At 31.2% G+C, this 15,599-nt stretch overlaps 1 protein-coding gene across 1 annotated transcript; it reads left to right on the forward strand.

The window, feature by feature from the left end:
• Positions 1–8,578: 8,578 nt before the first annotated feature.
• Positions 8,579–11,698, forward strand: LOC18586657 (cytochrome P450 714C2-like). The gene is made up of 5 exons (XM_018128621.2): positions 8,579–8,964; positions 9,066–9,292; positions 9,572–9,819; positions 9,912–10,266; positions 11,216–11,698. The coding sequence occupies exons 1-5, from the start codon at positions 8,670–8,672 to the stop codon at positions 11,639–11,641; spliced, it is 1,551 nt and encodes a 516-aa protein (XP_017984110.2). The 5' UTR covers positions 8,579–8,669; the 3' UTR covers positions 11,642–11,698.
• The last annotated feature ends 3,901 nt before the right edge of the window (positions 11,699–15,599 follow it).

Consider the following 15,599-nt stretch of genomic DNA (forward strand, 5'->3'; position numbering starts at 1 on the left):
GTGGATTAAAGATTAGCTACTGCAGTGGTGGGGGGTTCCGTGGACCAGCTTATTAGAGAGGTACGGTAAAATCCTTTATATTCTCACCTCGGTCGTAGAGGCGCGTAGGGTATCTCCTGAGGTGGGCTTTTTGAGTGCACTTCACGTTAACCACCGCGTGAGAGTGAGACTCAGCCAACACCAAGGAACGACTGTGATGTTCAATGAAAAATGTGTTTTATGCGAGATATGAATTTTTAACAGCCTTGGCGGTCTCAATGGGATACCTTGATGAAGGTATCCGCGAGAATGATTTTGGCAGGAGCCAAGTTTTATGAGATATATAAGCCATGTTGATTAATTGAGTAAACTGAATATTCATGTTATGAAACATATATTGGAAAAGAATATTTTAATTCGTCTCCATTTACTCGCCTTTAGATAGTTTAGATGGTGTCTGTTTACTCATTGGGATTTTCTAATCTCACCACCCTCAATTCCCCACATTTCAGGTTTGGGATAGCCGGTAAATAGCCGATTGCATCAAGGACTTCAATTAGCCTTGCATCGACAAAATTGTAGGTTTACAGACTCGCATCTTATTGGTTAGTTGGGGGCCCACGTGTCATTGTAAAAGTAATTTAATACTTTAGTTATTTGATTTAAAGTATGTGTGAACATATTTAGCTTTTACACCATGTTTTTGGCGGGTTTCGGTATTTTCGAAGAAAAATGACGAAAATACCCATGTGAGCCAGAAAAGAATATTATATTTGGAAACGACTTATAATTTCTTGAAATGCGAGATTTAATAACTGTCGCTCACCGGGAAAATGCGGAAGCTAATGCTAAGCCTTGCGGGGTTCCGATCGGCATTCTGAGTAATGAGTGCCTATCGGGATGACGCGGAGGTTGTCATGGGCCCAATGGATGTTCCGGGTCGTGACACAATCTCACAGAGAATTGAATTAATTTTTACTGTTAACTACTAAAATTAACACACCTTAATCTTATCCAAACAATTAAAATTAAAATTTAAAACTAATAAACTAATAAAATAAAACTAATCTAAAATTTATTAGCAAGTTTATTAAATTCGAATGACTACTGGACCTAAGATTATGATGTCCCTCAATAGTTTCTATGATTGTTGTCTCTCTCTCTTAACTTAGTTTAATGGATTAAGTTGCTAACCTAGAGTCCTAAATTATTTACAAATCTCTATCAAGTTTTTTATAAAAATACCTTTCCTAATTAATTTACTATATGTCTATGCAAATTATGTTAAAGAAAGATTCATTAAGTTCGTGCTCTAATATGCATGGCTTATAGGTGTATGTCTACCCTATATGCAAATCAAATCACCTAATCAACTAAGTGCATTCGATCATACGTTATTATATTCAATGTTTACATAAATCTCCTTGGCAAGGTTTAACCTAGGTTTCCAATTCAATCTAATTGGTAGCCAGTCAACTAAAAGCATTAAGAATAGAATAAAATAAACAACTTAAATCTATCAAACATAAGTAAAAGAGAGATAAAGAATTTAAACTATATATTAAGTTCAATCACAATCTTAGATTAATAAATTAGTTCCCCATCAAGTCACACATCATCATCAAATAAAATTTTAACATTAAAAACAAAATTAAGAAAATAAGATAACAAAAAAGATAGAAAAACTCAAGAATTGTATTCTTGATCTCCAAATCTCGTTGAATCCTTTAAATTCTTCTTAGCTTCAATGACTTTTGTGGCTTGATTCTCAACTGTCAATCTGGTGCTTTCTTTTTTTTTCTAAAGTTCTTTGATAGATTGTTTTTATAGGGGTTTGAAGTTAGGCCAAGTTGGGTGCAGAAAGAAGTTAATTTCAATTGGGATTTCCTCATCTGACTATGTGGGTCACAGCTTTGCCCAATTAATTAACAAAAATCGTAATTGCTTTAGGACTACTGTAGTGCGTCAACTTTGACAAGATTTTTTACCATCTTCTAGACCGAACTGGCCAAATTAGTAAACATGAACACTGTATATTTTTCTCTTAGCTTTCCAATGGTCTAAGAATCATCTCATTTGAAACCTGTAGAGAGAGTTATGGCTAAAATACCGAAACATGTTCAGTGGAAGTCTACACCTTGAAATTGCTCTCCTTCTTTCACTAAAATTCTTCTTTCTTCAAACACCTACAAAAGTACAAATAAATCAATAGCAACCTATCTTAACCACATCAACACCAAATTAAGCATAAAATTAACTAAGATTAGATTGAGTCACCTAAATTAACTAATTTAAAATAATTAAATAAAACCTACTAATTTCTATATATTACTACAAGAACTAAGCTAAATTATTATTGAAATTAAGCCCAAATAACTCTATATCATAGAGTTATCAGGTCTTCAACTCCAACAACCTTGGCCAAAATAGTGCCATTTAGTGCACCTTAATCTTCCCTAACCCTAAGTATTTAAGCCCTTTTTTTCTTGCTCTTTCTTCATTTTCCTCTTCTGTCTTTCTTCTCTAACGACTGCCTTCTCTTTTCCTTCTCTCTACTTTCTCTCCCTAAAGGCGGCTTTCTCTCCACGTCGTGCCACCACTATTGTTGGCCTACCTTCAAAGACCCCTCATTTTTTCCCTTTCTTGAAGCCCCTCCCTTTTTCTCTCATATTTTTTTTATATTTTTTGTTGCTTTTTGATGATTTGGTGGTTTTGATTTTGTTATTATGGTTTTGGTATCTCACCAGTTGGTAAAAGGCTAGGTTTCTTTTTACTTTTTCTTTTGCTTTTTGATTCTAAGTTTTTTTTTAAAAAAAAATCGGGTTCCCTTGGTATGGAATAGGAAGGCAGGTTTAATAACTACCTTCACTCGAGCTGGGTAGCAGACGTGGCTTGCCAAGCGCAATTCTCATGCCTGGTAGGGTGTGTCTGCACCTTGTTTGTTTGCTGGGCATGGCTTTTGTTGCCATGCCCAACTTATCCTCTTTTTTTTTACTTCTTTTTTTTTCTATTTTCAATTCTTTTATTATTTTTAATAATTTTGGCTAAAACTGGTGTCTATAATAAGAGTTTATATTTTAATAGCAACAACATAGAGAAATTTTAGATCAATAAAAATTTTTAAAATAAGACTTCGAAGTTAAATGGATGATGAGTTTTTTGTAGATAATTTAGTTATTTTCATTGAAAAAGAAATAACTGCTACTTTTAGTACAGATTCAATTCTAGATGAATTTGAATTAATGAAAAAACGATGAGCACAACTCTTTTAAAAGACAATTAAAAGTGATATTTATTTATGAAAGTCAACTACGTTTTGGTACTTTATTTTGTGGTATTTATTCTTTTAGCTTGCATAAGTGGACATACAATGCTGTGTGTGAAAATTGGATGATATATAAAGTTTTCGTAGACTGTTAAGCATCTTTTTTTCTTTTTGCAAGATTGGCCTTTGGGTAAGGCCACCCAAGCTAGGGCTTTAAGCCCCAAATTTGAAAAGGCTGCATATTTTTTTAATAATAATATAATTAATTATATTAAAAAAATATAAAAATTAAGATAATTAATAAAATATTTACCTATTTTCTCATGCTTAATAAATATTTATTTTCTCTCACTTCCACATCCTTATTAATTCTAAACTAATTATCTTTTTTTTCTATTAAAAATATGTAAACGTAAAAAAAATTAATAAAATGATATATTTTCTCACTTCTTTAATTATGTATATAATCAATCTCAATTTTTTATTACTTCCCAACTATCTGTTTTTTTCAATTTATAACATCCACTCCATAATTTTTCTTCCGTCATTTGCTCTTCCTTCCTTTAACTTCATATTTCCTCCAAAGAATACACAGGAAGTCTGTTATGTTATTATCTTCAAGGTCGGCCCTTAGGTGAAACTACTCAAGTAAGGACGTTAGGCCTCCAATTCGGAGAGGCCTCAAATTTAGGGAGGTCTTATAATTTTATAATAATTATAATATAATTAAAAAATATAAAAATTAAAAAAAATATAAAAGTAAAAAATAATTAATAAAATTATTTATTCTTTTACTTTCTTAATTATGTGCCTAATAAATCTCAATTTTCTATCATTTCCTAATTTTTAGAATGTTATTAATTCTCAATTATATTCTATTATTTTCAATCAATTAACGGTTATATGTATTTAATCATCTTCAACAGCTATTTTTTTCACTTATTTCTCCTATTTTCAATCAACAAATTTAATGATTTCCAACCACTATTTTTTTTCCTATATAAAACCAATTATTTTTTTTCAATGTATAATATCTACTTTTGAATTTTTCTTTTCTCATTTGCTCTTTTTTTCTTTAACTTCAATTTTTCTCCAAAGAATAGACAAAAAGTCTGTTATGTTATCATCTTTATAAAGTTGTGAGCCTCATTTGTGGTTAGCAATAAGTATTTAACAATTAGGTACTATTGTTCTAATATTTACAGACTTTTTTACTTTAATTTAGAGCTTATATTATGTTGTTATATTGTCTTTATTTTATGTGATAGTTGATTTATTTGAATTAAAAATTTTGATTGTTGATTTTATATTAGCCATTTAAAAAAATATAAGATAATTATAATAGTTAAATATTTTTGTACCTCATAATAAATATTTGAATATGTTAAATTGAAAAAATGAATCTGCTTATTCGAAGCTTAAAAAAATAGAAGAATTGAAAGTTTAATACAATCTAAAAAAGGAGCACTTGATAAATTTTTTGCAAGTAATAAAAATAATGAATCAAAAATTATTAATGAATGTCCTTTAAACGAACAAATTAATAATCTTAGAGAGTTAGAATGATGATGAAATACTAGAATAAGAAGTTAATGAAGAGATTCAAAATGATCATAGAAATTATGAAGAGATTCAAAATGATCATAAAAATCATGATGAAGAGGATCAAGTTATTAATTTAAATGATTCCATTCCTAAAAGTATTTATGATCCAAGTCAAAGGAAAAATATTGATACAAATTTAAGAGATTTATTAGTAGAAAAAGGTCCAATTAAAGTTAATGATTTAGATTTTCCTAAAGATGAATTTTCAAGACATTTTTCTGCTACATGCTATATTCAAAAGTTGGCAAATGGGAAGACATATGAAAGAAGATGTCTAGTTTATCCAAAAGACTTAGATAGAGTATTTTGTTTTTGTTGCAAATTATTTAATTTGGCTTTTAGTATAATATTGGCACCAGAGATTGGAGAAATTTTTAAGGCTAAACTTAAGAGTCATGAAATGAGTAATGATCGTATTACTAATACAAGTTCTTGGATTGATTTAGAAATGAGATTATTGAAAAATAAAACAATCGATAAAAGTGTTTAAGAACAAATAAAAAGAGATGAAGAACATTGGAAAAAAGTATTAACAAGAAAGCTTGCTACAGTAAAAGCTAGGATGAAGGAATTATGATTTTTTAATAATTTTTTTAATTTCAATAAAAAAATCTCATTTGAATATTTTGCTTTAAGTCTTTAAATTTATTGAGCGGCTCCTAATTATACATAAAGCTGTGAGCCTCATTTACGATCTGCAATAAGCATTAAACAATTTAGTACTATTGTTTTAATATCTGCAGACATTTTTACTTTAATTTAAAATTTATATTATATTATTATATTGTCTTTATTTTATGTGATAGTTAATTTATTTGAATTAGAAATTTTGATTATTGATTTTATATTAGCCATTTAAAAAATATAAAATAATTATAATAGTTAAATATTTTTGGTACTTAATAATAAATATATGAATATGTCAAATCGAGAATATGAATTTAGTCATTGAAAGCTTTAAAAAAATTTTTTTTTAATTTCAATAAAAAGGCCTTATTTGAATATTTTACTTTAGGATTTTGAGATTATTGAGCGGTTACTGATTTTTTTGTTTAGCCTCCCTTAATAATGCTCTAACTTCGTCCCAACCAATGTATCTATTTATATAAATACATCCTCATCTACTAAGTTCATCGTTCTTACTTATGTAGATTCATTTCTCCTCCATCTGTGTGAGCCTACGAATAGAAGCATTGTAGTTGATGGTACACACATTTGAAGAAGAAATAAATAAATGATTTCTTATTTTTTTAATATTTTTCTCTTATAATTATTCTTTTAAATCATATTTCATAACTGTAACGATATCTTTCAATTAAAATTAACAGCATAAACTTAAAACTATTACATCTTTTGAGAGCAATGTCATCTCCCCCCGCATCTCGGGCAATAGACAGAGAGCCGAGACAGTTCAAAGCTCGTGATCTCTTTCCATTTGTTTCTCTTCTAGCGAAAGGGTTCAATAAAAACCAAGGGCCAACAGATAATATATATAATAATTCTGAATATATATAGATGCAAATCAGAGCAGTTATAAGTCAAAGTAAACTCGAGCAAGAGATGACGACAACTGCGCCCCTTCAGTGAATCATTTGAATATTCTTTATGGTATTGTTGGTTCTGTCTAACATTTGGTGAACCAGGTAGAAAAGTTGTATTACGTCTTTATCATTTGCCTTTTTTAAATGCATTTTATAAGTGTATGTTAAGCTATATTTTATTAATGTCTTTATTGCTTGCTTTTTGTTTTGATTTTTAAATTAGTACTCGTTAACAAAAGAACAAAAACAAAATGTTGAAAGTAATCAAAATTGATTAAAATAGAAAAGCAATTAAAATTTAATACTAATTATAACATAATTAATTTATATAGAATTTTCAGTAAATTGAATCGTCCAATTTTTAGGTTCTACCGATTTTATTGTTTTTTTCAATGAATTCAAACCGGTTAAATCAGTCTTTTCTTTTGTTAAAATTTACACTTTTTATTTTTAAAATATTTTACGTGACAAAAATGTCAATCCTTACCCTTTTGCATTTAAACTAAATATACATTTAATGCTAAACATTTTTAAAACAAAAGTCGGGACTGAACCGGTCAAATAGATTGAATAGAGAATCGAAACACTGATTGAATCCCTAATCCAATTTTTTAATTATTTTCATATTTTTATTAATTCACTTCTGTCAATTGTCGCTGATAGTAATGATTTCGTAGAGTGTACTCTATTTCATTTGTTCCTTCATAAAGATATGATATTTAAAGTCTTCAAAAATTGTCATTTTGAGAGAGATTGTAGATTATACATATAACGTCCTCCTACATGTTTATGAAATTTCAACTACTTGGATAATCATCCTCTACTTGTTTTCTGTTCGAGAACTCTTTCAAATCTATAAATTAAAAGTTTTAATATTAAATTAAAAAAACATAAATTTAATATATTTATTTAATGCTTCAAAGTAAAAATATCTGAGATAACTATAATTGATCACGACGATTTTTTATATTTTGAAAATAGTACATAATAGCATCACCAGAAGCAGCATCAAATATATCTTTTTCAATATATGTCACTAAGTAATTGTTCATTCACTGGTTACTCATTGGATTGCATAGTGTGTGTTTCTAAATTTCAATGTTGAAAAAGCTTTTTCAACTGACGTTGGCAACTGGTAAGATCAATGCAACTTTTACTAGCAAATAAATCAAAAGATACACAATATTTCTATTTATCGACAAAATAATCAAACAATATATCTAAAGATTAAATAAGAAAAACTTATAATTTCCAGATTTTATTTTCTATTAGTTAGATTATAATTATGAATCCAAATCATCAAATTAATCAAAAATATTTAAATATGAAGTATTTAAAAATTTAATTTAAATTAAAAATTATTTACTATTGAAATCTGGATGAGCTGTTTTAAGAGAGTCAAAAACACAACCAAAGATCGAGAAAAGCAAGGTTACTGCGGTTCTTATGGGTAAGATTTTGAATTTTTTAAGAGGGAGAGTAATTTAGTTTTTTAATAAAATCTTAAATTATAGTAGGAAATTTTTTTTTATCTTTTCATGTAGTATTTAAATATCAATATATAAATTACTTTTTGATAAATCTACTTTGATCCCATTCCCTACAAAATTGTAAAAAAATAAATAACTGCACTAATATCATTAACTATATAAAACTCCAAATAAATAGTATAACAAATAAATATTTTTTTGTAAATGAGTCAATGTAGGTAGGTCCGCCCTAACTCCCACGTTACGTTATTTGCCAATGATCTATGAGTAAGGACAATGTAATTCCTTCCATAGAAAGTTCCCAAGAGAATTGTTATGGTAAGTTAGTTGAATTCTAGATCATCGATTTGGAATGATGTTGCCTTCTAAATTTCAAGTGGGATGGGATTTGCAAGAGAAGTTTTTCTATTGCTTTGATTGGTTTAACTGTTTCTCGGGTTGAATAATTTGAACCATTGACCAACTAATGTGACAAAACCATTCCGATCAAACGCACTAACGAGCGAATGGTCATCATTGACCATAGAGTTTGATAACGGACTGCCATATGTATATTCTATCTGGTATCGAGGCATGGAGCTGGGACAAAGGTAAAAAACAAAACTGTCAGACCCAACTACATTTACCTAACCTTAGAAGCTTCCTTCTAAAATGACAAGGTCACATAGATTTTTATGACACTCTTCAGTTTTTGGTCTATAAAAACTCGGAGCATAAAGAAAGAAAGTGCCAGTATAGATCTAGGCTGACGCCAAAAGGCAGAGAGTAGAGAAAGAGAGAGGTGAAGCCATGGAGTTGCAATTGCTGTCTATCAAGGTCATGGTCACAGCTCTGCTTCTTGGATTGCTTGGAGTGCTCGTACACCTGTTTGAAGCTTTAATATTGAAGCCTGAAAGGCTTCGTTCCAAGCTTGGAAAGCAGGGAATCCAAGGTCCTCCACCATCCATCTTGCTTGGTAACATCCGGGAAATGAAGAAGATTCAATCGAAGGTGTCCAAGTTGTCAAGAGAAGGAGACCAAGTGATTATCCACAATTGCTGTTCCACTGTGTTTCCGTTCTTGGACCAATGGAGAAAACAGTACGGTAAGAAATTTGTAGCTGAGCAATCCATTCCCATCTTTCGGCTCAAAAGATTAATTTCAATAGCCTGTTGTTTAACGTTCTGATTTAGTACTTGTTTGCAGGTTCAACATTCATGTTTTCACTTGGCAATTTACAGATTCTGCTCATAAGCGATCCTGATGTGGTGAAAGATATAACCATATGCACTTCATTGGATTTAGGGAAGCCTTCCTATCAACACAAGCAGAACGGTCCTCTGCTTGGCCAAGGAATTTTAACTTCAAATGGCGCAGTATGGGCACATCAAAGGAAAATTCTTGCTCCTGAACTGTATATGGAGAAAGTCAAGGTACTCTCAAATGAGGAAAGCTTTAACCTTGAGTCAGTCCTGCTGCTCCAAGGGTTAAGTTTTGACTTTTCCCCTGTTTTTCTTAATCATTTGGAATTTTAACTTGTGACACAAATAGATATCTTTAAAGTATATCACTTCGAACAGATTACGATTTGATAGCCCTTTCCTTCAACAAGCTGCTGCAATATCTTACCTTTTCTACAAATACATCTACGCCGTAGTGCTTCAACCTATCATTAATCTTTGATCTTGTTTTGCTGATGGCCCACTGTGTAGGGTATGATGCACTTAATGGCTCAGTCCTCAGTAACAGTAGTAGACTCATGGAATAGTAAGATTGATAGTGAAGGTGGAGTTGCAGACATTAAGATTGATGATTACATGAGAAGCTTCTCTGGAGATGTTATCTCGAGAGCTTGTTTTGGGAGCAATTACTCCAAAGGGGAAGAAATTTTCTTAAAGCTTAGAGATCTTAAAAAGGCCCTGTCCAAGAAATTTTTCTCTACAGGGATTCCTGGAATAAGGTTCAGTTCAACTTCCTTTCCCTCATTTCTTAAACCATTTAATAAGGAATATAATACAAATTGATAGAGACTATCAAATATGAAACTTTCAGATATCTTCCAACCAAGGCCAACAGGGAAGGATGGAAATTGGAGAAAGAGATACGTGCCCTAACCTTGAAGGTAGTCAAGGAAAGAAAAGAAGCTAAATCGGAGAAGGATCTATTACAAATGATCCTTGAAAGTGCTACAAGCAGTGATTTAGGCCAAGAGGCAACAGATTCCTTCATTGTCGACAATTGCAAGAACATATATTTGGCAGGCTATGAGACTACTGCTGTATCGGCCACATGGACCCTGATGCTGTTGGCCTCAAATCCAGAATGGCAAGACAAGGCTCGTGCTGAGGTTCTTGAAATTTGTGGGGGTGAATTACCTGATGCCACTATGCTCCGCAAGATGAAAACAGTAAGTTTAGAAATTAGTAGTTTAATTGTTTTGTTACTAACTTTTCGTTTCACGGATCATGATAAGCACTCACAAGAATATATGACCTCTTTAATTTGAGACTAAAATATGTATACAGGTTCTTAGTAAGTTAGAACCACTTGTATAATCATCAATATCATCAATATGTATAATCATCAATATCCTTTTCAACAGCAATAAAATAAATTTTTATACACTTATAAACTAAATATTCCTCCAAAAATTGGCCAATTGTTAGACACCACTTGGCATTTCAATGGAATTTTTACCAAATATTTAGCATTTTTATCTGACGTATACATGGCATGATTATATTGACTAGATATGGTCTAAGCAGGCTATATTAATAGTATTAAAGTTTGGATTAATATGATATTCTATTTGAAAGCTTAGCGTGCACATTATTATATATATATATATATATTTTCAGATACTAATTTATATTTGTCACGAGTATTACATCTGTAATAAACTATTTATTAATCCACAAAAAGTTCTTTTAAAAAGAGGATTTCCTCTAGAAATTAGAATTTAAAACACAAGTGGATAACTATAGAAAAGGAAGAAATGCTTGACATTGATAGACGAACATATATATATATGCACACTAAGATAGAATGAGCAGAAACTCCTGACTTTGACAGACATATTGAAAGGCATTGCACTAGTGGTGAGATCTCGTTTTCAGTTTAGTAGCAACACACAAGAACAAAGAGTTTGGATCAATTGAGCATATATAGCAAACCCAAATGATTTAAGTATTTGAAATGTATCAGAAAAGAAATCCATGACAAAACCTTGCCCTCCCCAAAGAACAAAGTCTAAAGGAACAAAAAACAGAAAGCAGAATTGGACAATTAAAGGGTCTCTAGGTCTACGTAGTACATCTAACTTTTATTGACAATGACTTGAAATATATATATGGCAGTTGACAATGGTGATCAATGAGTCACTGCGCCTATACCCTCCAGTGCCGGTGGTGTCCAGGGAACTACTCGAGGACATGAAATTTGGAGATATCCATGTGCCTAAAGGAGTTAGTATTTGGACATTGGTGGTGACACTTCACCAAGATCCTAATATTTGGGGACCTGATGCGGATGAGTTCAACCCCGAGAGGTTTGCCGATGGAGTCGCAGCAGCGTGCAAGCTTCCTCATGTGTACATGCCATTTGGTGTTGGACCAAGAATATGTTTGGGCCAGAATTTTGCCATGGCAGAGCTCAAGATACTTCTTGCTCTTATTTTGTCTAACTTCAAATTCTCTCTCTCACCAAAATATGTACACTCTCCAACTATGAGGTTAGCCGTAGAGCCTGAACATGGAGTGAATCTCCTGCTTAAGAGGCTATGAGTATATATATATTTGAATGTGGCTATGAGCTATAAATCAGCTAGACATATTTGTTTTTTTCTTGTTAAATCAAATTATGCAATTAATCCCTATATACTATTAAAATGAAAGATTTAATCTCTATAGAATTAAAATGAAATCTTTATACTTTTCAAAATTGATATGTTAATTTAATCATTAGTGGTGTTAAAATTCTTGTTTTATTTACGCTAATGTGGCATTTGACTGAGCTAACTTGATTTTTTTTATTGACGTTGAATTTGAGAAGTAAAACCAATCTTACACAAGGTGCCTTTTAATATTTATGTCACTCTCAGTTGCCACTCCCTTATTGTAAATCTGATCAGAAGAAGGGAAAGTAATTTTCTGGAAAAAAAATAAAATGAAGAAATTATGGAGGCAATGATATGCTTGTCATCACAAGAAAAAGGCTTGACTGGAATCTTTGATTTATTTTTGTTGATTAGTACAATATTTAAAAAAATTACTAAAGTATTCATGAAAATTTAAATAAGTTTTTATATTTTTATTACGTTTAATCAAACTTTTTTACTGTTATTTTGAGTCAAATAAACTATTATATTTTTATTTTGAGTCAAATAAATCCTAATAACTAATTATTGACTTAGTCAAAATGCCATTGATCATTGTATGATGCGTGATGCTAATGTGGCATGCTAATATATCATAATTGATGATGATGTGATATATTGACATATCATAATTGATAATAACGTGATATGTTAATTTGGCATTATAACATGACTATGTGACATGTTTCACCCTCTACATAAATGCCATATCAATATCATGTGGATATAAAATGAAAAATGTTATTTTGATTAATGGTAATTAGTCTATCATTAATCATAAAGGCTTATTTGATCCAAAATAAAAGTACATGGGCTTGATTAAATGCAATAAAAGAATAAGAGCTTATTTTAATTTTCTTGAATAGTTTAGGGACTTATTTGAGCATTTCAACCATGTTGTCTTATGGGTGGAAGCTAGACAACTGGTTTTAGGGAAAAAAACAAAGCAATGAGATCAAGTTAATATTTATGGTGCCTTAGTGTAAAACCCGACTCTATAAACACATGTTATGACATACATGCACTGAGTAGCATGTTATTACACTAAGAAAGTCCTAAGAATAGACGAAACCTAGTATTGTACCTAACGGTACACTTGAGTTGATTTAACCTCGAACTAGTTCAAATAGGAATCGTAGGATGAAATTTAATATTTTACAGTCCAGGAATGACTAAAAATGATTGTTCGGAGTTCGAGGGTTCATTTGGGAAAAAAATTGAAAATTTTGATGTTCAGGGGCAAAATCGTCATTTTGCCACCTAAGATAATAATTTGATCATGGAGTGAAATTTTTGACCAAGATTAACTATTTTGAGTATAATTTAATGATAGGAAGTGAAAAATTTTAATTTCGGCAATTTTCTAAATATAGGGGCAAAACGGTAATTTTATCGCCCCGAGGTAAAAACCGTAATTTTTACCACCCAAAACTTGTCAAAATCATAGGATTTACTTATTTTTGGTATGAATAACTATGGTATTTCAAGTGGTGAAAAATAGAAGATTAAATGATGAAATTTTAAAAATGGGCCAATAAGAAAGTGACATATGGCACTTTTTAATGATTTAATTTATTTTAATGAAAAGTCAGCCCATTTAAACCCCATATTAAGTGATGGCCGGCCATAAGGAGTGAACAAGAGGGAAAATAGATAGGAAAGGAAGAAAAGAGAAAAACCAAAGGAAAACTAGAAAATTCAAAGGAAAAATCGCATTTTTCGACTGTTTACGCGCCTAACGATAAGATTTTTCGACTTTAGCTTGATTTCTACCTTTCTTATGCCTTTGTTTCCATTTAGCATGCTTGAGGAGAGAGATGAAAAAGTGATATCAAGGGGTGGATGAAATTCAAGGGGGAGGAATTTGAAATTTTTATGTTTTGATTTTTAGTTAAATTGATAGTTTTAGTTAGTTAAATGTGTATAGAAATCAAATTGGGCAAGAAAGCATGAAATTTTCACAACACCCACCCTTGGCTGAATGTTCAATGATGTACAATGACGATGAACTGATTTTTATTCTAAGAGAAATGAAGAGAAAATGATGAAAAATGGTTGAATGTGATAGAAAAACAAAGTGAAAAATTAACTGAGTAAATGTCCCATTTTTGACCAAATTTTCCAAGGAGGAAAGTGAGCTGATTTTGGTGATTTTAGAAGGTTATTGGCTGATATTTAATGGTTAGAAATGTTGGAGAGAAAATGGGACAATTTAGAGCTAAAATGGAGCGCGTTAGCAATTTAACTGGTAAAGTGCCAAAAATAGGTTAATACCGTGTTTAAACCGTTTTAGGCTATTGCATTTCATACCATGCATTAGTATAGGATTTAAGTCAATTATATAGTGATTTAGCATCAATGTGGTGAATTGGGTAAATTTTGCAATGTGTTTAGGAGGAGAGCCTTCCGGTAAAGGCAAGGAAGTCATACTCGATGAACAGTGATTGGGGCACTTAAAAAGCAATTAGTTTGTACAAACGGTGAGTAAACCTATTATTATTGTAAATTATCTAGAGTTTATTTTTAAATGCTCTTCATGGATTTTATGAAATGAAAATGAGATTAAAACGGGATTTTTGATGTTTTAGAAATAAATGTAACAAATAAATATATTGTCTTGATTTTCTGAAATAAGAAACTATTGATTATAAAATTGAGTAATTGGAGGCTGTCAATTGTCTTGAAAAATATATTTTCCTATGAATGGCTTATGATATATGAGTATATATGTGGCTATATTTGATAATTGCATTGGGAATTTATGTAAGTTGTCTTTTACTATACAGGCTGGGTAAATAAATTAAAGCCACGTTATACTGTCAAAATTTTATTAAAATTGGTGGGTTTAGTCACTGCAGTGACGGGTTTCTGTGGACTGCCTATTAGAGGGGCACGGTAAACCCGGTTCTATAGTTACTCCGGTAGTAGAAGTGAGGAGGGTAACTCCCGAGGTAGTATTAGAGTTCACTTCACGTTGAACCCCCACGTGAATGTGTAACTTGGCCAACGCCAAGGAACGACTTGTTTTAAAAATAAAAATGTGTTTCATATGTAAATATCTTAACAACCTTGGCGGACTCAATTAGATGCCTCGGCCAAGGTATCCCCGAAGATTAGTTTTGGCTTGAGCCTTATTTCTTTATAAAAGTCAGAAGCCTTAACAACTGTTTCGGTAAATTACAAATATTTTATGGTTTAAGAAATAAATTGAAAACCTTATGAAATGGTTTGTAGTTTGTTGTTTAAACTTGCCTCCATGTTACTCGCCTTTAGATATTTATGATAATGTCTGTTTACTCATTGGGATTGCGAAATCTCACCCACCTCCTTTCCAAATATTTCAGGCCTGTGGTAGCTTGTAGATACCCGATTTTGTCGAGGATTCCAGTTGACACCTCTATCTCACAGACAGTAGGTTACTATCATCAACACTTGGTGTATTTAGGGGCCACCTGTCATTGTAATTATTATTGTACATTATAACTTTGTAAATTATTGAATGTATGAATTTATTTTACTTACACGTATTTCTATAAATATTGTTTTATATAAAAATGCTATATTTTTGTCTTTTGATTTACTTGAGCCGAAAACGACTGGTAATTGTTTAAAACGGAATGTTTAAAAACGATTGCTCACAGAAAAAGCAAGAAACTGATATGTAAGCCTTACGGGGTTTCGATTGGCATTCCGGGTAATGAGTGTCAATCGGGACATCGGGACGGTTGTCATGGGCCCGAGGGAGGTTCCGGGTCGTGACAATTCGATTGGTATCAAAGCTTTCGGTTTAAAAGCTTATGGTTTTGAAAGAAGGTTTTGATTTTTAAAGTTCTTGGATTTAAAGTTATTTTAAAATAATTTACAAT

Source organism: Theobroma cacao, chromosome 10 (assembly GCF_053813885.1).
Source record: "Theobroma cacao isolate CCN51 chromosome 10, ASM5381388v1, whole genome shotgun sequence".
Lineage (NCBI taxonomy): Eukaryota > Viridiplantae > Streptophyta > Magnoliopsida > Malvales > Malvaceae > Theobroma > Theobroma cacao.

Bases quoted from the DNA above. Each gene is read 5' to 3' on its own strand.
- LOC18586657 (XM_018128621.2), top strand. From the start codon at position 8,670: ATGGAGTTGCAATTGCTGTCTATCAAGGTCATGGTCACAGCTCTGCTT. The intron at 8,965-9,065 runs GTAAGAAATTTG...ACTTGTTTGCAG, and splicing joins CCAATGGAGAAAACAGTACG to GTTCAACATTCATGTTTTCA. The intron at 9,820-9,911 runs GTTCAGTTCAAC...TGAAACTTTCAG, and splicing joins ACAGGGATTCCTGGAATAAG to ATATCTTCCAACCAAGGCCA.